Raw genomic sequence first — 24984 nt, 5'->3', positions numbered from 1 at the left:
TCAGTTGCTGGAATTTGTCTTTTCCTTCTCCCCCTCACATGAAATAATTCTTAGGAGTAGATTCCTTTTTCCAGGACTTAAACTTCAGTTCCTCTGGCTTATTGTCCCTAGTAGGGTACTGTCTTATCTACGCTGGAAACAATGCATTATTTGCCACTACAATTTTGTCTACCCCTGCAGGTTTTTTTTCACCAGTAGTTATTAATAGCATTATTAGCAGAGTTCTGTGTCAGTGGAGAGCCAGCATGCTGTGGGGTGAGTGACAGATATTTATAAGGAAGGGAGTCTTCCTAATGGGTGTGGGGGGGAAGGAGATTGTACATTAGCAAAGGAGAGCAGGTAAATTGTTGCAAAGAGAGGGGACTACAATGAGCAATATTAATAAGCGCGCAAAGCTTTAGACATTTGCATTCCCAGCAGTGTTTTGTGGAGATGGCCTCTTAAGCATTACTTGTCTTTTTACTTGCCATCCCCTGCTAATTCATTCTTGTCATTGTGAGAGCTTTTAGCATAAAAGTAATGATTTTTAGTAATTCACTGTGGGCTTTATGACAGCATTAACAGGAAAATGGTCCTTTTTTTCCTCCTGAAGTATACGAAGAAAGGCTTTTTTCAAGGTCAGGGATGATCTCTACTATGGCGTAGTGCTATGTGTTTATATGAGCATTCCTTTTGCTTTTAAACATTAAAGACATTTACTTAAACTAGGATGGAAGACATTATTGGGATCTGTTGCTTTGCTTTAAAGTAGTGATTAAGTTTGTGTTTAGTTATAAAGTTGGATTTATGGGTACATATCAATTCTACTGTCTGTGTCACCAACAAAGATTTTAAACAGCAGTCAGACCCCTGAGGAACATCACTGGTCACTACTTTCAATCTGGGCATTTAAACATTGACTGCAGCTCTTGATTGTGACCATCCAGACCATTCCTTATCCACCAAGAGGTCTATCTGTCAAATCCATGGCTCTCCAGCTCGGAGACAAGGATCTCACGTGGCACACTGTAAAATGCTTTGCACAAGTCAGGAAGATGACATCTCTTGTCCTTTCCTTGCCCATCAGTGCTGTAAACCCCACTGTAGAAAGTCACCAAATTTGTCAGGAATGATTTGCCATTAGTGAAGCCATGTTGGTTGTCACCAATCACCTCCTTATTCTCCCTGTACCTTAGCATAGTTTCCAGGAGGATCTGCTCCATGATCTTGCCAGGCACTGACATGATACTGACTGGCCTGAGTTTCCCTGGTTCTCCCCTATTTCCCTTTTCAAAAACGAGGGTTGTTTCCCCTTTTCTAGTCAGTGGGAGCTTCAGTAGACTGCTGTATTCTCAAATATAGTGGCTTAGCCGCATCATCCACCAGTTCCCTTAGGACCCAAGGATGTATCTCATCAGGTCCCGTGGACTTGTGCACCTTCAGGTTTCTTTGACATTCTCAGACCTGGTCTTCTACAGTGGGTGGTACTTCATTCTCCCAGTCCCTGCTTTCACCTTCTGCAATTTAGTCACTGTGGCTGGAAAACTTGCAGGTGAAGACTGGGGAAAAAAAGGTTGTTGAGTTCCTCAGCCTTCTCCATGTCCTGGGTAGCCAGGTGTCCCATATTCCTCCTGAGGGGACTCAACATTTTTCCTAGTCTTTCTTTTATTGCTGATACACCTTAAAAGGTTTTTTTTTTGTTACTGTTGGTGTCCTGGGCCAGATTTGCTTCTGCCAGTGCTTTAACTTTCCTAATGATCCCTGCTTCCACCCTCACTAAGCTACCTGTCTGTGTTTGTCTGGGAGCTCCTTGTTCACCATGGAGACCTCCTGGCAATCTTCCCTGACTTTCTTTGTAGGGGTGCATTGTTCTTGAGCCTGGAGGAGGCAGTCCTTGAGCGTCTTCCAGCTCTCTTGGGCCCCTCTTCCCACCAGGGCTCTATCCCCTGGCACTCTGCCAAGGAGATCCTTGAAGATACCCTCTGCTCTCCTGAAGTCCAGGGTAGTGAGCACACTTCTCACCCTCCTTACTGCCCCAAGGATCTCAGACTCCACAATTTCATGGTCACTGCAGCCCAGGCTGCCTTTGAGCTTCACGTTCCCCACATGCCTGCTATTATTCTTATGGTCTTGAGGACATTCTATCCACTAGCACATTCTGTAACTGCCTCAGACCTACCAGACTGGGTTTTGTAAAAAGGCACAACTGCTTTCTTCTAAAATTGGTGTTTTGATTGCTTTGGGTAAAATTGATTAATACCCTTAGTGCAGAAATTTCTCTATTTGCTGGACTTCTGTAATGGTTGATACAAACAGCCCCCCATCACCTTTCTCAAATCCTTCTTGGGAATAAGTATTCTTGTCTGGGTTTGAAGGAAAGGGCTTAAACACCCCAAAGACACCTGAAGTCTGTGGACTGCTCATTCCAGATGGAAGGAAGTGACTAATTTACCATTACTAAAGTGGCAAGGCATGAAGAAACGAGAGATTTGATTTTGGCTTGGTTAGGCAGTTTCACACCAAGCAGGCTAATTCTGCATAATTTTCTGCTTAGAATGTTAAAAAAATATATATGTTTTATAATGAGTCATTTTGTCTTTCCTCTGCACTCTGTAGGCATTACATGTACCTAGTAGAAAATCTAAATTATTTTATTTTTATATATAGACACTTAAAAAAAACATACTGCCAAGGCCATGCACCTGGTGTTTGCATACAGTGGTTCCCCTTAGGGGCATTATCATGAGAGGACATGGAGTGGCTTTTCACCACATCACTCTCGAGCTGAAAGAAGAACATGGGGTTGAGTGGCACACAATCTTTTGTGAGAGCTTTGAACTATCCTTGAAACCCAATGATAAAATACGGGATTTGGGCTGATGTATTTTAGAGACCTTTTTCTTCCCTTCTTCTAAGTCTTATGCACTGGTTTCTTCTTCATTTATTTTTTGTTAGATCATTATTTTCAAAGTTGATTAATTAACCCAGTTGCTCTCTTGATAGTGTTTCTCAGTGATCATGGTGTGCTGTGTTGGCAGATTGATGCAGTTGATGGAAATAAAGATTTCCAAGCCCTTCCCCGGTGTTTCCTACCTGATAGTCTTGATAGTGAGTGGTTTACCACTGTCCTCGTGAAGAATCAAATACTGTCTAATCTTGTGTCCTGTGTATCTTGACTACTTATAATTCACTTCTGTTTGTAAAGTCCTGCAGCTATTCCAGTGTGGTGTTCCTAATGCAGATATATCAGCTTATAAATACTTGCAGCAACCACAAAATTATAGAACAAATTAAGAGTAGAATTCCCGTGTAACACATAGAAGACTGACAATTTGCAGTACAGTCTCTCACAAAAAGATCCATTCATTTTTAATTGACTTTTTTTTTAGCACTGCTTAGCTTTTGTTTTTAATCAAAACACTAGGGGAGAATTGCCCATTTATTTAAAATAAGAATTTTAAAAGAGGGAAGATTAATTGTCATTAAAAATTCATTTAAACTGATAGATGTGCCATAATGCCTACTAATTAGTCACATAATGGTATATTAGAAAATAAAAAGATTGATATTAGGGTTTTACCTGTAGAGGAGGAACAACTGATGCCCGTTAATCAATTTAAACCCCTAACCATGTGTTTAATTCTCAGTCTTTGCAGAGGGTACTGGTGAGCAGCTGTGAGCCTCAAGGCCTAGTGGTTCTGTCTAATTAGTCCCACTGAAGACTTTCAGCTTTCAGGAAGCCTTAATTTAGGGTTTTGTTTCAAATAGCTCTTTACACAAAGTGGAAAAGTCTGTATACTGGTTGCTTTTTAACATTTGGAAACTATGCTGTAATTATAATCATGGTACAGAAAGAAAAAGTAGTTTAGCCTTGAAAACCCTGTTGCAAAAAAAAAAAAGAATACTTAAAACCTTGGATAGTGCTTTGCAAGGATAAAAACAAACAAATCCTCTGGTTCCTTGTACCCACCTGCCCAGCCATGCTGGACAGGGCGGTAGCAGAGATGGATGTAGCTGCTTGAACAGTGTCAGTTTGTAGTGATATTTATATTACATGCTGGCAGTAAAGGTCCCAGCCAGCTTCCACCTCTCAGGAAGCACTGACCAAATCCTACATGGAGTAACTAACCATAGGAGAAAGGAGAGACAGAAGCAGGGCATGGAGGTGGTAATTAAAAGTAGTCCACTTTGCGTTCTCCTCTCCAGTTTATTACAAATTTAGTGAACAGGTAGCTTCCTGCATACTAGAAGTATTACCATAATCCCAAGCAGAGATACTTGTACACAAGATAAAATTTGTTTCTTTATATGAATAAATACAAGTAGCTTTTTTTTTTTTTAATCAGCATTTCTACATCCTTGTAAAATACAGTTTAATTTTATAGAAGGGAAACTCCAAAATATAATCATACCTTATAGTCTTGCAGAATGGAGAGTGATAGCTTTCCTCAGCTGATGGAGCATACTTAGTTGAATTCTTTTAATCTAGCTGCCTGTTTTTATAGGTGGCTGCTACTGTTTTTCCACTTGCCTCCCTGTGTGGGGATATCTTAACTAGTGAAACAAGCCTTATGCAGAGTAGTAATCTCTTCTACCAGAACTATTGATAAAGTTGAAAAAAAAGAAAGATAACATTTCTGGGCACACAGATTCCTCTAAGGTTTATTCATTTCTGGCAATGACCTATTTTTTGCTGGTTGAACCCTCACCCCTGTCACAGGGATTGCTGCTAGAAGTAATAATAAAAGTAATTATTCTTTTCCCTTGTTTTCAAACAGCTATTCTCCTTAATAATTTTGAAGGCTTTGTCAGCATTTGCATTTATATGTGTAAACCACACAAACCTCTGCCTGCTTGCTTGTGGTGATGTTACATTATGCATTAAAATGCTCTCATATCATACAGCTCCATTCTTCTCATTTCACTTACTGGGTTTTTTTTAATCTTTCTTGCACAGATCGACAGAACTCTTGAGGTCTGTGTCTTTTTCCATGCTTGAGTATTCCTCTGTGCTTTTGACTCAGCCTCATGGTTGTGTAGCACTATTTTTCTCTTACCTCTCCCTTCTCCTTCCTTTTTCCATTTATGACCACTGAATATTGATCTGTGTTTCTCTCTGATCCTTTCACCGGAACCCCTTATAATAGTTATTCAAAAGCTAATCGTTGAGTGAGCTATTAAAAAATAATTATAAAATAATTAAAATAATGGGAAATAGACCCCTGACTTTTTAAACTTAATCAAATAATTTGATTTTTAACTTTTTCTCCTACTGTTAATAATGTTCTTCATTTCCCTAAATCTTATCAACAACCATAAGCTACTGCCGTTTTTCAACTTTTTTTTGCATTCCATTCTGAGCTTCAGTAGACATTCAACAGCATTTTTGTTTATCTGTAGAGTTCTCACACTTAGCTTGCTATGTAAGGCATAAACATTGTCTTCATTAATGTTCTGGATATGTCAGAATTTGCTTTTAAGGGTGAAAATTGACTGAGGTGGGCTGCATTCCTCTAGGGATTTGTTACTAATCCTTTAAAAGGCCATTTCAAATATTTTGTTTTCTTTAAAGTATAAATTACTTCAGACAACTATCCCTTAAATTGTGGCTCACTACTTTGTCTTGAAAAAGTCAATAACTTGCTGAAAACTGGTGTTACTTAAATATCTTCCTTGAGTATGCTTATCATATAGAACATCTCAAAAGCTTTGCTTTACATGTTTAAATATACTTCAGGCATATATACTTTAAATATACTAGGCTGAACACCTAGGCTATTAGCCACAAGTTTTCTGAAGAATTCACTATGAATATTCAGGAAAATAATCTGGTAATAATTCTTTTTCCCATTTCTTTCATCCAAAACAACTTGATAAATATGCATTTTTTTTGTGTGTCAATTTAATATAGACGCCCTGTTTTCAGCCACTGTGGTGTATTCAGGTGGCTGTACAATTTTCACACAAGCAGAACTAAAATCCAGCCGGAAAGAGAAAAGGGTGGCAGAGACATTGGATGACTTTTTTGATGATTTTTCACCAGGTTTTCAGCAGTCCTGCTGTGGGGTAGGAATTCAGACTTGTAGATAGTAGTGGTTCTTCATCCATCAGAGAAGAAAACTCGGTGCATGATAGTCTTCTGGGCCCATACTTTTGTACATTTAAGGAAGTCCTGGGATGTGGCTTTCTGCGTGTGATGCCATCCACCTGCAGCTGGATTCAACTGAGCATTGCAAAGTGATGCTTTATGCAAAGGTGTAAGTGGGAACAGTGGTAAAAGAAACAGCCATGTGGAAGATGTCAGGTTTGATTTTGGAACCAAAGAAACCTTTTGAAGGAACAAAAACCAAACCCAGTGGACTCCCCTTGTACTCAGCATCGGTGAGGTCGCACCTTGAGTGCTGTGTTCAGTTTTGGGCCTCTCAAGACAAAGAAACTGATGTGCTGGCATGAGTCCAGAGAAGGGCAGCAAAGCTTCAGGGAAGGGCCTGGTGCCCAAGTCTGATGGGGAGCAGCTGAGGGAGCTGGGGGTGTTCAGCCTGGAGAGAAGCAGCTCAGGGGAGACCTTATCCATCTGTAGAACTCCCTGACAGGAGGTTGTAGCCAGGTGGGGGTCAGTCTCTTCTCCCAGGTTACAATTGACAGGACAAGAGGACAGTTTCAAGCTGCACCCACGTAGGTTCAGGCTGGACTTTAGGAGGAATTTCTTCACTGAAAGGGCTGTTAAACATTGGAATGGGCTGCCCAGGGAGGTGGTGGAGTCACCAACCCAGGAGGTCTTCAACAAAAGACTACGTGCAGTGCCGTGGTCTGGTTGACAAGGTGGAGGTCGGTCCTAAGTTGGACTTGATGATCTCAGAGGTCTTTCCCAACCCAAAAGATTCTGTGATTGTGTGATTTTCTGGCCTTTTGAGGGACAAGAAATTCAATCACAGTCAAAGGGAAAACTTCACACTTTTTCTCGGCAAAATATTATTTTGATGGTATTGATGGATAGAAGTGGTCAAATTTTGCTGTTTTGACAAATCTTTGTATTTGGGAAAAGTAGGAATAGAAAAATATCTTCAGTCATCCTTCAGTGAATATCATGTTGATTGCTATGCAGAGTAACTTGGGAGGAGGTATTTATTGCTTTTCTCTGAAAGCATGCTATCTTCCGTGCTTTTCATGCTTATTTCCTTAGCTTTATATTTGAATAAAAGTATGTATTAAAAAAAGGGTAGGGATAGACAAGTTTTCAGTAAGGGGTTATTTGATTTAAATTTTTTAAACTATGATAAAATAGTTCTAATTTATAGTGATCTGTACATTTTATGTAATTGTACACAACTCATTGAAAATTTTTTTTTAATTTGGATGTAAACTTCCATCCTTGCTTTTGCAACTCAAACATACCAATGTTGTTACATCAGTAACAACTTGTAATTCAAAATATCTGGACTTTTTTAATTGTCCAAACTTAATGTCATGCAAAAAGTCAAATGTATTAAATAGAGTGAAAGAAAGCTGTTTTAATTCAAATTTTTAGGCCATTAAAATAATATTAAGAATAGGGAAACTGAACTGCTTAATTATAATTCTTTTTGTTTCCTCATTAATAATTTCTAAATTAATTAATCACTGAATATTAAAATTCAAACTTACTTCTCAGCTGGCATACATCTCCTGTAAATACCTAACATTAGGATTCATGAGGGCAGTTTTCATGTTTCATTCATTCATTCACCCTTGCATCTGAAACAGATTTACAATCATCTTAAAAAGTGTGATTTTGGACAGGTGTTTTGAATCATTATTTCTCTTTAAATCCAGTTTGGGAACAAGAAAAAAAAAGGCAGTATCAGTTGTATGAGATGTAGCAAAATGGGCCCAGGCACAGCCTAGGAGTGCTGTTGGCTGGGGTGTTACAATACTTGTGCTGTCTCAGAGTTTAGGAATGTTGCTGAGAAGAGAAAACCCCTGGTCTTATTGAGAATTGCTGTTTCTCTGGCTTCCCAATAGCCCTGGAGAAATGAGGATCCTTTTTCCCTTCTCTCAGCATCTCAGACATTTGAACATGCAGTTGATCAATATCAGATTCAATCTCACACTGTATCTGGAAGTGGAAATTAGTTTCGAAGGATGGTAGGAGGTGACTTTGAAAAGTCTGGAAGAATGTGGGGGCAACTCATCTGAAATACAACAAAGAGAAAGCATTGAGTTTTTGTGACTGTATGACTTTAGAAAAGAGTAACCCCCAAACCACATATATCTTTAGATCTTTTTTTTTTGGATGAGTATGATCATCCAAAAGGATATTTTGTGTTTTGTTTGTCCATATAGGTTAAGTTTTGGAATAAAATAGCCTAATATGCTGTAATCATGCCACAAATAGGTGAAATCTTTGACACTGATTACGGACAAACCTACAGGTGAAGTAAAAAATTTCTGCATCAGTATGTCTGAAATCTGATTTATCAACACAATACGAAGAAAATATATACTATGTAAAACATATAACTATATTAATGTAATAATTGTTTATATAATGTATCTACATAATTTTGAGTTGTAGGCATTGTTATTCAATTGGAAGTTCGTTTGGCTCCTTCAGTGCAGCTACGAGTCCTCCTTTGGTTTGGTGCACTCTCATTGTTTTTCCTCAAGTTCTGTTTTCCTGTCCCAAATGGCAAACCAGTGACTCACAGCCAACAAGATACTCTTCTAGTCTGGGGTGGAACATGATCAAGGACAAGGATTGAAGATAGAGGAGAGCCTGACTGCCTCTTCTTTGTTTCCTAATCCTCCCTCCCTCCCTGCTCAATAGAAAACCAAGCCCTGGGACTGGCAATTCTTATGTAACTCACGCCAGCCTCAGTCCCTGCACTTTCCCATTTACTCTCTCGTCTCTTCTCAAGCTGCTGACAGCAGACCAGAGCTGTCAGTCCTGCCTTTGTAGGGAATGCCATCTGCCAGGGAAGGAGGAGGACAGGGCAGAAGTGATTGCTCTGAGCTGTCTCAGATCTTCCCACTGTGTCCCCAGTCCTCTGTTTAACCAGTGGTCATTTTCAGTATCTTTCTAGCTCTGTTGTCCACAGAATTATTCAATTATCATCAAATCCTATTACTTTAATATAGTTCAAGTATCTGTTTCCCTAGTGGTCTTCCAGTGTCTCTTTACTTCAGCTCTACTTAACATTTGCATCCTTTCCATAATCCTTTGCCACTTCTTTTCCCTTACACTCTTGAGAGCCATTGCAGGGCCTGTGCAGCTCCCACAGTGTCATGCTCTTTGTGTACCTGCCTGACCTTGCTGCCTCACTCATCCTGCAGTTTGGTGTGGTCATTGCCAGCTTGTCACATCCAAATCTCCAGAGACCAGCTTGCCTTCACATACAGCTCAGCCATTCTCAGTCTTGCTGCAATGTACTTCTCAGTGTCATCCCAGTGTGGAAAATATCTCCCAGCATCACTCCAGCCCTTTCAAAGACAAAAGGGGTAATGAAATAGGCTTTATTACCATTGTGCTTGTTTTTGTTTTTGAATATAGTGGAGTTGCTCACTGGGTCATAGTTAATTCTGCATTATTAATGAAGGTATTTCTGTAATTTCATTAACGTTTCCCTTAAGGGAAAATACTATTCCCAACTTAGCAGTTTGGTGTGGGTTGTTGTTTTTATTGAGGGAGTTTTAGTTTCAAAAGTCACTGCTCTAGATACTGATATCTCAGACTATTCCAGCATCCACCAAAGTCAGAAGAGATAAATACCATACCAGAAAACAAAACTGAGGGAAAGAAAAAATAAAACTGACCAGTTTCTTACCCTGGGAACATTAACTATTGCCTGGGGCTTTATGTAAATGTCAGCCTCTTACATGACACAATATAAATATTATTATTTTAAATTTATATTCTAGTTGATTTAATGAATAACCAGGTCAGGACTTATTTATGCTAACTGCTGCACAAACCAGTAGCATGTGTTTGTGTAACAAAGATTGAGTGTAAAGCTGAGTCTCTTGAAAGTAAGTGGTTTGTTCGAGAGCAATTTGGAAGAGTTGAATTTAATTTTGGATTAAGAAACTGAAGCATGACTCTTACTGTTGCCACTTCGGGCTCCTTTGTTAAAAGTGATTATTTCAGAGAGCAAGTCTCTCTTAGCATCCCCTGGGAAATATGTCTTTAGGAACTAAAATGGAGACTCAGTGTTAATATCTGAGCAATGCCGTATTTGCCAGGTTTTTTTCCCCATTCCCACCAGGCACAGTATTTAAATAACTCTAAGATAATATACCTCTTTCCAGAAGACTTTTTGCCTTGACACTTATGGCTTTTTCTGACGTAATCACATATGTCCAGAATTACTGCAGAATAAGGAACAGAAACAAACCATTTACACCAATGATATATAAACTTCTTAAAAAATTATCTTTTGTCTTTGTTTATTTAGCCTATTGCTACAATACTGCAACTAGCTCCTGTTCAGTTGACCAGGTCATGAATATTGTGCAAATTGAATGTCTCTAGCTTCCAGTGTTTGGGTTACATCTCTCAGTGTAAGAGCCAGGCACGAGATCAGTCTGGATTTGAGGCATTTTTAGTACAGCTCCCGTTTAATCTCTTATTTCAAAGAGACAGACAGACGTGGCTTAAAACTCCAGGCGCTCTGTCATTACCCTGGGTTTTTTTCCAGCCAAAAGTGTACAGTAAATTATTGGTTTCTGACATCTCCTGATAGTGTGGTAGCTATGACAGAAATGCAATTGTAATTCATGGTGTCTTAACCTTGAAGTGTTTTTTGTTGCTGTCTTTTTAAGCAGGAAAAACATTTTGTGGGTGTCTACAAATTTATTTTAAAAACCATGGCCCACATTTTGTAATCAGATTTCATATTTAAAGTACAACTTGCTTTACCCCAAAATATCCCTTAGTGGAAGAAATAATTAAAAGGAAAATATTTTAATAATTTCATCTATTATTAGGAACAGAAATTTCAGTAGCGATTAAGGGAGGGAAACAAAAGGATTCCTTGACATATTGATGTAAACTGAGATAAGAACAACTTCTTTTTCAGGGAACATCAGTGTGGTTTCCTGGTGGGAGTGATCAGGTAGTGTTCAGGGCTTTTCTTTTCAGTTACATCTTGCTCACCTCTTTTCCTCTGTGTTCTCAGCAAAAGAAATGGGGCATTTCTCTTCATTGGGAAGATGTAGGGAAATTGCAGGTTCTCCTGATCCAAAGTCAGAGCCTTGCTTGTCACATTTTATGATATCTGTTGAAAAGAGCTGGACCTATTCCCAGATCAGTATTTGGAACCATTTACCATGTCTTGAAATGCATTTCAATAATCCTGTAGTCCTGGATAGGCATTAATCAGCTGATGTGACAGTGCTGTTACATTCCAACTATGCCTTTTCCTCCTTAGTGTGCGAATACTCTCTCACTTGCAGGTGAACATTTTTGTTTGTAAAGGTGGCATCCTTTTGAAAGAGTTTTGGAAATGTTCACAGTTATGACTGTGCAAAATAATGGCAGGATTTAGGTAAAAAGTGTAACTTTGTTTTTCTAGAATATATGTTTAATGCTCTGTTGTTAGAAATGAACAGCTGTTGTAAATAAAACTCTGTCAAAGACCTACTTCCTCAGTCCAAAGTGACACCAGTGCTATTCTCCAATCAGTGTTTCAGAAATATCAGTTAAATGCAGTTTTTACTCTTTTGCTTTATAGCAAAGTAGAATTAGACAGTGAAATTTCTCTTCCAATGCAGCTGACTACTTTGGGAAAATTCAAATAGGCCCAGCATCACTGTCTTTATTAATTACTTCATATCTTTGGTTATGAAGGTACGACTGCAACACCTGAAAAGGAAATGTCAAAATGGTTGCTTTTTGATATGTGATGTTCTTGTAGACATCAAAGCTCAGGAAATCAGGTGTTTTATTGAAGCTGCACAAGGGTAGTATACAAAGCATAGGAATATTAAAAGAATGGAGAAGTTGAGAGAAAGAAAATGAATGGGACAAAATCTCAGTGGATCTTCCTACTTCTGTTGTTTCTCCTTGAAAATTATTTGTTGTCTGTGCAACAAGGCAAACCCAGTAGGTTAGGTTAGCTGCAGGTATAGGGGTGGAAAAGCCACTTTCAGAAAAGTACTTTGATTTATCTTGTAGTTATTTTTGCCCTGTAGCATGATGTGATATTGGTTTGCAGTGTGTGCTTGAAATGGTACTCAAAGTCTGCTTGCCTCTGGAGTGTATATGGTTTGGGTTTTCCATCTTCAAAAAGGAGAAACTCAAACTAGAATTTAAGACAAGGAAAAGGGGGAGCAAATCTTGGGAAAACCAGATGAAATTAGGTTTGTGACTTTTAAGAGCAGCAACAACACAGAATCCAAGAGGATGGTAAAAAAGGAAAAGGTTGCAATTGCATGTCAAAGGCATAAAATTTCAAGAAGTTTGTGGAGAGATCTGAATTATAGGGCACTTTATAATTATAATTCAGCACAGGGAGAACGAGGTATTTACTATTTGGGGATATGTTTAACCTGAGGATTAGGCAAAGATTTCTAACCACTAGAGTGAGAGACTTATGGAACATCTCTCCAGTCAACTTACATAAAACCACAAAGATACTCCCCTCCACTTCCTGAAAAGTTTCTGAAATATGTTAAGTTAGTACAGGAAACACTGGGGAATTGGGGAAACTCTTAGGTTCTAAATAAGTATAATCGTTTGCAAGGATCACCTAACACTGCTGTTTAACTTGTGGTTTTGTTTGTTAGCATTTTACTAATAACTTTGATAGCAATTAGGCCAGTTACTCAGATCTTACATAGGGTTTCAGTAATGAGAAAAAAAGAGCAAGGTTCTCGTGCTTTGAAAATCAGTGTTAATGCTGTATTTGTGCAGTGGAAAAGAACTTGGGCCAAGACTATACTGGCCCTCAGGAATTTGGGTAAGGATGCAGTCTGTCACGCAGTATTTTATAATACTTATGATAAATTACTATTTAGATATATAGATCTTGGGAAATGAGGTTTTCCATATGCATATGAGCTCAGGTTTAGATGGACTGATGCAGTTTGTTCCAATAGCACAAAACTTTTTTGTTTTCCCCCTGAAGGAGAAAGTGTTTGTACACAAGGGGTACACAGTGTTTGAACCCCTGGTAGCAGCAGCTTTCATATTTAAATACACTCTCCGCTGTTTTTCAGTAAGTTTTGTTTGCATATGCTACCAACAAGAAGTTTTAAGGTGGGAATAAAGGCAAATCTTAGCTTCTGTGAGTTTGCTATTCATTTAATGCAAGTTGTCTTTGAACCTTCACATCTGTTTATGTCATTGTTTGAATTCTTGTAAAAAGTGTTGTGACACAGTCCAAGAAACTGGGAACATGATTTCATATAATTGTTCTTTTAAGTAGCAGCATGAAATAATTAGTATGGCATGCTTTAATTGGTGGCATCCAGTTGACTTTTTATGAAATACTTGAATTGTAATAAAAGCAGAGAACACAAGTTGGTTAGTTCCTATAACCCAGTGCTGTCATCTTTGGGGGAAAGAAAAAGCAGCTCTGTTGTATTTTTAATGGCAGATCCAGTATGTATTAGGTGCTCAGCTTCTAGAGGTGTTTTTTTTTTTTTTTTTTTATCAAATATCCTCTGGGAAGGATTTTTGACAGGAAAATTACAGGATTGGTGCCCACTCTAAGATTTATGTTGATAATTGAAGCTGCTTCTTCTCAATAAAACGTAAATGCAGCTTAAATAACTAGCTAAAAGAAAAGAAAGATTAAAAAAAGAAAAAGAAAAATGTGTAGATATGTAGAAAGATTGTAACTTGCCTGTCAAGGCCATTATACCCCTCAGGCAGTTGTCACTGAATCTGTGGTTAATGCTCACTATGTGCCAGTCAACTAATCATGCTACTTTTGTCCCTTCCCGATTTAAGCAGTTTTATGAAATTTGCTAGAGAAATGTTACTTTATAAAATGCTAAGATTAAAAAAAAAAAAAAACATTAATTTAGTGGACATTTCTGTCATTTATCTTCTCCAGTAATATCCAGCAAAGATAAAAATATATATGAGTATTCCTGGATGATCCTGAAGGATTTTTTTTTCCCCCCCGCTTAGTGTTTTGAATCTCAGTTTTCAAGAAAGTTTAGAGGTCAGTCTTTATGCTTTCATTCTGTACAGTACTTGAAGTACATGTACAGCCAGTTAAATGTCAGTGTGGAAAGCTTGCATACAATATGTCTGAAGATGGTATTTCATTTATTTGTGGTCTGGGCCAGGCTGGAAGAAACAATAGGAGGCTTGTACTGTATTGTGTGCTGGCTGGCTAGCATTGCCTGTGAAAATACAAACATGGTACATATGAGCATATGTCAAAACTTTGGTTTTTAAACGAATTCTTAACTGCCTTTAAACATCTTACATTGAAATTGGCTTTTTATTTTTCCAGAGTGACTTAGAGCAATTGATTTTAGCTCTGTAATCCTTTGTTTCTATGCCTTTCCTTGGGAGTTACATAGGAAGAGAGTAAAAATACAAACAAAATAAGGTTTTTAATCCCTCTCTAGGCATTTCTACCTTGGAAAGAGGGATTTGAAATTGGCGAGCCCAAATGTGAGGGCAGAAGTATTGAATGAGGGGCTTTTCACAAAAGCTGTGTAAAAGTTCAGGATGAATGGACACAAATGCAGCTTTGCAGTGACTGGGACGTGTTCTCTGGGAACACAGAAGTATATTAGAGGCTTTTTTAGCTGCTGCAAAAGGCCAGTGCTGGTAGGCACAATTTTCTTTACTTGTGCTCTTAGCTCTCCTTTCACTGGGTTTGGCCTGTGCCAAACCTCTTGGAGATGCTGCTTAAAATCTGGGTTTGGAGCGATGTGCAGACTTGGGCTGTGCAGGGGTGTGTAGCCAGCAAAAGGGTTTGGAAGCTCCTTGCCTCTGTTCTCTCTACCCAAACCTTACCTGAAGAGTAGGTTTATTGCTGTTTGAAATGTTTTGTATTTAATGATCTGTAATGTTCATGTAAAACTACCCTGTTTTACTACATACAGAATGCAAATGTATTTCAGTGTAGTCTGGCCATACTGTGAGAGATTTGAGAGTGTGTGGCAGTGCTAGCTGATTAGTTTAACATATAATTATCTTGAGATGAAGAAAATGTGAAATAAAATGAAAATTGTACATTTTAGAATATTTTCATTTCATATACATAAATATATATATGTATATATATGGGACATACTTGGCATATATTTAAAACAGAAGTCCCTTGACCACTCCTCTTCTTGTCTCCCTTCCCTGTTTCCATATCAATTTATGGTCTATTAACCTGCAGTGAATAGATCTTGTGTTTCTTTCTGGTGCTCCGCAGCTGTTCAAACCCCATGTTATTAATGTTAATAAAGAATCTTGGCATCTGAGATTTTAATAATCAGGAATTAGTGACCCAAGAGACTAATTTTTATCCATGGCAAAGTTGTGCTTAGAGAAATAAGGAAAACAGTAATTTGAATATGAGTCAACATTTTAAAACCCTGAAAGTTTTGATAGCTGTTTATTCCCAGTTTGGAATTCTTGAGTACCCAGTTGGTTGTTATGTTCATCTGTACTATATATCTATGAAGACTGTTATTGTTTGTTGGTTGGGGTTTTGCTTTGTTTGGCTGGTCTTTTTTGGTTGTTTTGTTCGTTTTTGGGTGGTTTTGGTTTGGTTTTTTTTTTTTTTGATATGCCAGTTTTCAGCTTGAATTTTGAAATGGAATGCTTTTCTAGAAGAGCATCTTGTTTAGGAGTAGCTTGTCTGGAAGAGTATCTTCTTTGTTTGTAACTTTTCTTCTGGATACTCTTGTCTCAGTTTTTTCTAGGTTGGAGATATCTAGAATTTTATAAAGTAAAATTTTCCTTGATGCAGGAGGCATAAGAAGCCCTCAGGCCCTCCATGCATTTACACCTCTATGCACTACGTAACAGGGAACTTCAGAGTGAAATAAAGTAGTAGTAGTAGTGAAATAAAGCAACTTGTGGGCAGTAGAAATGTTAAGTTACTCTGTAGACGCTGCATGAATTAATGGCCTTTTTGAAAGGCTGCATGAGGTTGACTATGGCTTTGGGTTATGGATTAGAGCAGTTCCAGTTCTGCTGGTTGAGATGGTCTGATCTCTGTGGAGTATCTGTAGGACTAGTTTTTGTAATTCTAGATATGCATATGCATGTATGTATAAATTTATGTACATGAATAGATCCATGTAAAGATTGATGTGATTTAGGAATATGGCAGTTCACTAACATAGGTCCCCTGTTGAAAAAATGCTTTTGAACATACTCACCTGGGAGAACCTTGCACACAGTGAAGTGCATTTTTCTTTTGTACACTTCGGGATGTTAATAGCTGCTCTTATCAAATGCTATGCTACGAGACCGTGACTGTACCTGGCAGTGATTCCCTAAGAAAACTTTACATTTTTACCTTGCAGGTTCCCGTCTTCGACAGGAAGATTTCCCACCTCGAATTGTGGAACACCCCTCCGATTTGATTGTTTCCAAAGGAGAACCAGCCACTCTGAACTGCAAAGCAGAGGGAAGGCCGACCCCCACCATCGAGTGGTACAAGGGGGGCGAGCGGGTGGAAACGGACAAGGATGATCCGCGCTCCCACCGGATGCTGCTGCCCAGCGGATCTTTATTTTTCCTGCGCATCGTGCACGGGCGCAAGAGCCGGCCGGACGAAGGGGTCTATGTGTGTGTGGCAAGGAATTACCTCGGGGAAGCTGTAAGTCACAATGCATCACTGGAGGTGGCAAGTAAGTACATTCCCCCCCCCCCCCACTCTTTGGTAAGAGCCGCTTGCTTTGATGTTACTTGAAGATAAAAATAAGTGTGAGCTGCCTCTGAGGCAGTGACTTAAAAGCAATGAAGGAATTACACGGTTAATTATTATTTATACTGAGATAGGAAAATAGGAGAGTCAGAAGATGTATCATAGCACTGGAGAAGTTCAGATGATTTTGTGCTCACTACTTTTATGCTTCCATGAAATTATGATTGCTTACTGTTTGTAACATCCTGTACACTTAGTTTCAATTTATACATGTTTTTTCCTCTCCAGATAACCATGCAATTTACAGTGTGTAATAGGAGGTAGGATAGCCACGATTTGATCTAACAGGGTAATTGTTGTTGCACAAATAAACACTAGGAAGAATGGCAGATTTAGAAACAATTTTTTTTTTTTTTCTCTGAAGGAACTGGCCCACAAAATTATCTCTCTGGTTTTAAGTATTTGGCCAACGGAAGGAGCAGTCAAGTATGTTCGCATCACTTTGTAATGCTTATCTCTTCCTGTGTATCCTTTAAACTCTACTTGTTTTAGAGGAAGAGAGTGTGCATTAAAGTGGTTTAAGCATTTGTATGGAGGGCCAAGTGTAGGTCAAAAAAAATCAGTTTTGGGGGTTACTGAAGTATGAGAGGAAACCTTGCAATTCAAAGTTAGGTATCTGTTTTGAAGTGGCTTTTATAGGCTTCCTTTGTAATGTGTAGCAATTCACCTGGTGTCCTGTTGAAGAGCAGCACAGAACTGGGTGAGTCACTCTGAAAACAGTGATCTCTGTTGACTGAATGATTCATGTTGTTAACTAGCTCTGAAGAGGCTCTTATCTCTTAGATAAGTTAAGTGCCACCCTTGGTGTATGATTTTGGAAGAAAGGTTAAATTTTCATAAGTCTCACCGAAGGCCAAAGAATAAACTATAAATTTGTGCATTTGCTTGAGCCCTCCATCTAGTCTTGCATATTTAAGACAATCCCAAGGACTTTAATAACTACACCAGAAGGATTTCAAGCTTCACATATAACAAAGTGGATATACATGACTAAGATCATGCTGTTTCCTCGTTAACCACTTCTAGTGATAAAAGTAATCAGTGTCTGGGTAGCTGGAAGGATGCTTATCCAGTAAAAGTGTAATCTTGTTAAGTGTAATTTTGAGTGGGCATTTAATGTCTAAGATCTTGATTTTTATCTAATTGCTATTTCATTTATAGCACTTCATGTTGGTTCTTAGAATGGGTTTTAATGTTCTGTGCTTATTTCACATTCTTTTGGTTTGTGATGTACCTTGAAGCAATGTGTGAAATACACGTAGTGTTTCTGTGTCTTCGACAACTTTTCATCAGAACCCAGAAACGTGAGGTGGACTCTTCAATGGCTGATGCACTGTGGCATGCAGCAATTCAACTGGTACATAAATGTGTTTGTCACCCCTGGCTCAAGTAATTTTCATGTGATTATACTAGAGAGTCTGACCAACAGGGTCTGAATGCAAAATACCGATATTGTCACAAGTTTTTTGAGAGTTTCTGCCAACACTCAAGACAAAAAAGTATCTTCTTACAAGCATGTAAATGTACACCATTTAACAATAGTGTAGCAGTAAATTCTTAATCCACCTCAAAGCGGATCTCACTAGCTCTTGTATGAAGGGGTAGTATCAAAAAATAACCACCAACAGTGCTGTCAGGGAAAAGAGAAAATCACAATTAATATTTGGAAATAAAATTTGTAGGTATTATGGCATACAGTTTTAATTGCATACCAGGACACCATAGACAAAGAATTTTAACAGTAAAGGTTATTATTTTAGTAGAAAAGGTAGTGATGTGACAGTGCAATAGCACCAAAACACTTTAAATAGCGCAGAAGAGGTGAGGAACAAGGAAAGAGTTGAAGGCTGCTGGAATAAATTTGCGTTAAATTAAAAAGCTCTGCATTATAGGGGAAATGCTATCGCCATTATAAACTGGAGCTAGGTTCACAGCGGATTGCTGCAAATCAGCAAACTGCTCTGATTAGTTCTCAGCACACCTGTTCTGAGCACCAGAGCATTTACATTTGTATACCTCTAGTCATACACAGTTGCTGGTTTAGAAATCCTTATGTTACAGTTTAATTTTTGTATGTTTACAGAGCCAAGTTGCCTTTATTTGGTGTCTACTTTCCACAAAGTACAGAAGATCATTGAGTACTCGTTATTTGCTTTGATGCTGCAATTTTACCCAAAAACCTTTTGTGAAACAGGAAACAGCATCATGTTTTGCAGTGTAGCTGCTAACTCTCCCTGGAAGAGGCAGCTCATGTCTGCACCAGTTTGTTTCACAACATGATAGGCAATTTATCACCCTTCTTCCATCATCTCATATAATAACATTTTCAATGGATGTTTTACATTTGACTTTAGATTCAGGTTAATATTAAAGTAAATTTTCATGTCTGTATGCCTTCCTGCAATTATTTTTTAGCTTTTTAAGCAGTTCCAATGCTCATCTTTTGAGATTTGCCCACAAAGAGAATTTGTTGCCTATTTGATTAGGTGGACATTTTCCTTAATCGCACTGTGCATAGATTCCGTAGTAGCAAAGAAGGAAATGTAGTGGGATTTCAAAGCTACAAAGATTTCAGAAGATTGCACTGTATTAAAAGCCATTTTATCTTTTTAAATACCTGTGTATTTTAAGAACTTGCAAAACAGCATTAGATTTGATTACCACAAGGGAGTAGGGACTTAAATCATAGAACTGAAGGTAGTTTTCCCTGTGCTTTGTCACTTTCTAGTCATCAACCTCTCTTTGGTGACTTGACTGACATTTGCATGTCATTTAATCCAGAGGGTGCTGCATTTTCTTCCACTGATATATATCTCAGTAATGATAGTGTTAGTCCTCAATTAATACCATTGAACATGACCTAAATACCATTTATTATCAGCAAATTGAATTAAATAAGTCTCGTATTCAGTCTCTGCCTCTTGTGGCCCTTCCAGAATGTTTGAAGATGTCGTGTGTCTACTCACAGCATTGAGGATTTGTTATATCTTCTCCATAATGCTATTTTATTTTATATAAAAGTATTTGTGCAGCTGTATTTCCTTAAGTTTCTATGGTTATTTCTTTGCAACTATGCCCCATCCCCTAAAAATCCTTAAAAAACAAGGTGATCCTCTGGCTGGCGAAGAGTGGTATCCTAAATCTACCAAACATGTTCTTTAGCCAGCCACTTGATTTTTCAGGAATTAAAATCTTTCAGACACTTTAGAGAGTAGTAAAACTACTCTCTGTTACACAGCTCTGTGCAAAGAAGCTTTGTAATTTAATATTACATTACATTTTCTTTGCAATTTGGATCTGTAATATCTTCATAAATGGGAAGGAGATCAATTGGCATAAAAAGGAACGCAACAGAAATGGGAATTGCAAGTCAGTCAAACAAGGGATGTAACTCCTTTTTAACTGGGGGATTTTTAATTTTTTTTTTTTTAAGTTGACTGGTTTCATTTGTATTTGAAATCCCATTTCCAGAATTTTTTTGAAATGGAGACTGGCTGTATGTGTTCAGAGTTAATTTCCAGAAGCATGCAGTTTCTGCAGTGTAGCCCAGAAGGGGAGAGCGATGGGATAATCAGGTAACAGGCTGGAGGCATCCTCCAGACTGAGGCTCTTCCAAGTCCCATTTCCCTCCCTCTTCCTGACTTCCTGAACTCAGCCTTTTGATCACTGGAGACCTGCTTAAATTATCTTCATGTTTTGTTTTGGAGGAATGTAGCTGGTTTTGAGTTACTGCCTACCAGTGACACGTTCTCTGGTGGTGAAAGGTCCCAAAGAATGTGAAAAGGGCATGTCCCTGTCAAAATGAAGCTGGCTAATTCTCTCTATAAATGTCAGGTGGGAGAAGAAAGTGGAATCATACATCCTCAGAGTAAAGGCTGAAGACTGTTTTGGCTATCACATAAACAGCTGGAAAACAAAGTCATTTTTCAGAGTAGAGAAATACAGTTTTGAAAAAGTGCATTATCCGACTGGAAAGTGGCTGCAAGCTGCTTCATATGTCTGAATCTCTCAGGACTGTCTGGTGAATGGATCCACCTGATTAACACCACATTCAGCTATTGGTGTGTGATAGTTTGATGCAAGTGTTTAATTTTTTTTTTTCTGTAATTCCTTTTTGAGAAAAATTGTACCTCTGGATCGTGCAGATATCTGTTGAGTAACAATTTTGTAGAAGCCTACTCATGTCGAGAGTGGCAGCAATAGCTGCAAGGAGTATATTCATCTTCCTTTCCCCGCTGTAGAGATTTTCTGGGCTGTTAAGAAAAAATAAAATGCAAATGAAGCTGGTTATGTTTGCTAGTCAGGGGCTCTGCAAATCTGTTTTGCAAATCATATTTCTCTGAGACAAACATATTTCTCTTTTACCACAAAAGTTTTTTCCTCTCACCCCTTGCCTTGTCAGAGTGAGTTCTTAGAGAAGGGGTATATTTATGACCAGGGTACTTGGCATGATTCTTTCACGTGTAGCTTTGTCATCATCATAACATAATCTTCAATATATACTAGATGACTGGTTTAGTTTTAAAAATGCTTTGTTACAGTTTTAAGATTATAGAATCTGAAGATCAGTGATGACTTCTCTGTAGTTCACTTTCCTGTTAGGCAGAATATGAGCTGCTCAAATAGCTGCAAAATTCTTCCTCACTTTGCATTAATTTTAGGCAATATACAGTCTTCCTGTGTTATTGTTTGTGTTACTATCTGCAAGTTATGTAACATTGTCAAAAGTCAAACAATTAAATTTGTGTAAATGGACCTTATGTGTAATCACTGGTGTGTTAAGAGAATGGGACAAACAACAGGTGACTCCCTTCAGCTGCATGACAATGAATAAAACATTTTGGATGCGCATCAGAACTTCCATCATTTGAGGCACCCATGTGCATGGCAAACATGTGCTGTTTATGTTGCTTATAATTTTACTTGGCAAAGCCTCCCAAAAGTCAGGGCTTTGTTTCAAGTATGTGGTTAGTTCTAAGGTGTCACAAAAGGTCTTTCTTTTTGGGGTCTTTTGGCTGCACTCATGAAATAAATGGATAAAATAATAGAATTACTGACTGTGCATGCTTTAGAGAGGGTTACAAGATTAATTTTTGCATTAAGGAATAAACTTATGTACAGATTTAAAAAAACAAAACCCTAGAGATTAAAAAAAAACCAAAACAGAACCTAGAGAAAACCAAAGCAGTGAAGTTTGACTGGAAATGCCGTAACTTAAATGTGCTTCTAAGTTTGGTATGGCAGAACTTCATTTTACAGTTACATCTAAGTCTATTATTAAAGGAAATTTCCATGTTTATTATCTAAAATGCAGCTTGTATGTATTTGGAAATTTGTAAGATTAGTTCTTAAAAGTCTTAAAAATCATGAGTTGTAAGATTCGTATTTCAGGGTTTTGTTTGTTCTGTGGGGATGTTTGGAAGCCTGTTCATACTACATCTGAAGTGCTAAGTTTCACTAGATTTTGGAAGCAGACTGTGAGGACTTTCACTGAGGATGTGCATCAACATATTTGAGCATTATAGCTAATTCTGTATCAAAAGAGTTCACAGGTGAGTGTTATCGTCAGTGGATAACAACAATACTTGAAAAATGAAAATTTGTCATGAATGCTGTTACATGAGACTTTCAACCACTGTGAAAACAGAGCACATAAATAAAAGGGTCCTATTCAATGCAATTATGCCAAGATCAGGGCAAAATAATGCACACCTTGCCTGAAAACTGTTTTTACATGTCTGTGTTTTCTCAGAAACTGCGTAGGAAATTAGGAGTAGAGTTCTTGATGGGTTGTGATACTGTGAATAAACAGATTATTCTTAAACTGATGACTAATTTAGGGTGTTATGATGGCCATGCTGGGATGGATGATTAAGCAAAATTGGATGTTTTATACTCTTGCCAGAAATTGCTGTGCTGCTCAGCAAATTCATAAATCAAGCAACGTGGTGGCAGTCTTTTTGTGGAATGGCAGCTCTTATGGGTAAAAGATTATCTGAAACCTTGAACCAAAACTGGGGGATTTGGCTCTTAAAATGAGGTGAAAGCTGTGCTTTGCACATTTCGTCATCAAGTTGTTAGTTTTAGAGAAAAAAATTGAATCAGAATTGTTCAGGTTGAAGGGCTCTACTATTTCAAGCATGAGCCTGAGACAACTATTGAGGTATTTTTCTTGACTCCAGCCAACATAGTGAATTGATACTGAAGTTCTCCTTAGTTTTGCTTTTCAGAGGCCTGTGGAAGACAATTTGGACTGCTAGCATCAAGTATAAATGCGAATAACAACAGATATCCTAATTGCATGAAGAAGGAAAAGGAGGCTTTGGTACTACAGTCTCTTTTCGGTGTCTGATGCTGCTGCTTCTCCTTTCCCACAGCACTAAGTGATGTGCTGTTTAATAGGCCTCCAGCCTGTGTGCCCATGGCTGAGCCTCAAGCAGAGTTTGGAGGGAACTCCTTGGTGCAAGTTATCAAATTCACTGGCACCACTGGCTATCTCCTCTTTTTTCCTGCTTGTGAGCTTCCTCAGGTCCAAGGGAGTCTTTATATGGTGTTTTTGTCTAATAGATGTCCAATAGATTTTCTCCCAGTTTCTGCTTTAGAGTCTTGATCTCTCTTCCCCCACCTCCACCGCTCCTCCTCCTCCCTCCCCCAAGACATCGTGGTAGAACTAGACAAAGCGAAGAGCGTTCCTATTTTTACGAGTGTTTCCATTTCCTAGCTGGTGATGCAGGACGTACGCCTGGAGGAGAAGTATAAAGTCAGACAAGTAAAATGCTGACTCGTAATCCTCATGTATTGGTTGTTCTGATGCTTTCTTCCCCAGTATGACACTTTGAAAAAAGTTTTTCTGAAGTTTTGGAAGACTTGCTTCTGAGCTAGTATTTGGAGATAAATTTGCAGTGTGCCAATACATTTTGCATATGAATTGAGAATGTTTGGTAAATACTCCATATTAACGAAACATTATTTTGAATTCTCATTCCCCAGGAAACAAAAGTATCTTCTGTGTTTAAAATGATGAAGAAATTCATTTTGGTTTTTCTTTTTTACTGTCATCAGGTTAAAACCTTTCTTTGAGATCATACTGCTGACAAAGACAGATTTGCATCTTTGTGTCTGTGAGCTCTTTTGGTGAGAATTGTCTGACTTGACTTGTATCCTGTATGTAAATTGATTTCAGCTGATCACTTTGAATTTGAAAGAAATTTAATTTGAAAACTGCCCCTTTCCACTCCCTGAGGTAGTAGATGCTTCTCTACGTCATCTGTTAAGCAGTGCATAGTCAGCATATGTCTGTTCCTCTCCTATTTAAACTGTTTTCTCCAGAGAAAGAGAAATTCCCTTTAGACTTGGCAGACATCTGCTGACTCTGTCCTACTAGCAAAGCGACTGAAAAGATATCTTTCCTGTGATTAAAAGAAATATGTCTGGAGGCGCTTAGTTTTGGTTCAATTAATCAAAGATTAAACACATGTGGACTCTCTAAACTGGGCTTCTTTGTGCTTCTATGCTATCAAAATTGATTGGGGAGAGGAGCTGTGTGTTAGAACTGGCTAGACTGAAATGTAATTAATTACCTCTATATATGCTATATAATTCAGTTCCAAAATGTCATAATAAGTAGGAGGGGAAAAAACACACAAAACCCCCCTTGTTTGTTAGTTTTTAATTAATTTAAAATTTTAAAGTATTTTAGTTTAAGGGGGGGAAAAAAGGGGGAAGTGTCAAATATTTTTGTAACACTTGTTTTTAAAAGAAAAAAAAAAGTCTTAGGGTTATGTGATTGTGCTACTTTATACATAGTTGCCATTTTGGTAACCATTTCCAGATGCAAAGGCATTTTTGGTTGCTTTTGTTCCTCAGTTCCTGTTAGTAAATGCTTTTCTGGCAGAAACTATTAGTGTTAAAAGTCTGGTTTTCAACTCAATGCCTTATCCTTACTCAACAATAGTACTACTGATAGACTGTTTCATAAAAAACCTGCAGGCTTTTCTCTGATGTTAAAAGAAATTGATTACTTTCTTCACCTGCAAGTAGACAGAATATGTAGACTAAAAATTCTGCAAGGGTAAGATGGCAATAATTAAGCAGATTCCTTGAATACCATGCTGTTCTTAAATTTTTCATCAGA

At 38.1% G+C, this 24984-nt stretch overlaps 1 protein-coding gene across 8 annotated transcripts in view; it reads left to right on the top strand.

Annotated features, from left to right (window-relative positions):
• ROBO1 (roundabout guidance receptor 1) overlaps positions 1-24984 on the top strand; it is a 699448-nt gene that overhangs the window by 429756 nt on the left and 244708 nt on the right. For all 8 annotated transcript variants that reach the window (XM_042037872.1, XM_042037877.1, XM_042037876.1 and 5 more), the window contains one exon: positions 16447-16773. In XM_042037872.1, coding sequence (XP_041893806.1) covers positions 16447-16773 — 327 coding nt within the window. The remainder of the gene's footprint in view (positions 1-16446; positions 16774-24984) is intronic.

Source organism: Corvus kubaryi, unplaced genomic scaffold, assembly GCF_017639235.1.
Source record: "Corvus kubaryi isolate FWS band 111438036 unplaced genomic scaffold, C.kubaryi_AGA036_p1.0 37391, whole genome shotgun sequence".
NCBI classification, from domain to species: Eukaryota; Metazoa; Chordata; class Aves; order Passeriformes; family Corvidae; genus Corvus; species Corvus kubaryi.
The sequence above is the reverse complement of the archived record's forward strand: the minus strand, read 5'-3'. Positions and strand labels throughout refer to the sequence as shown.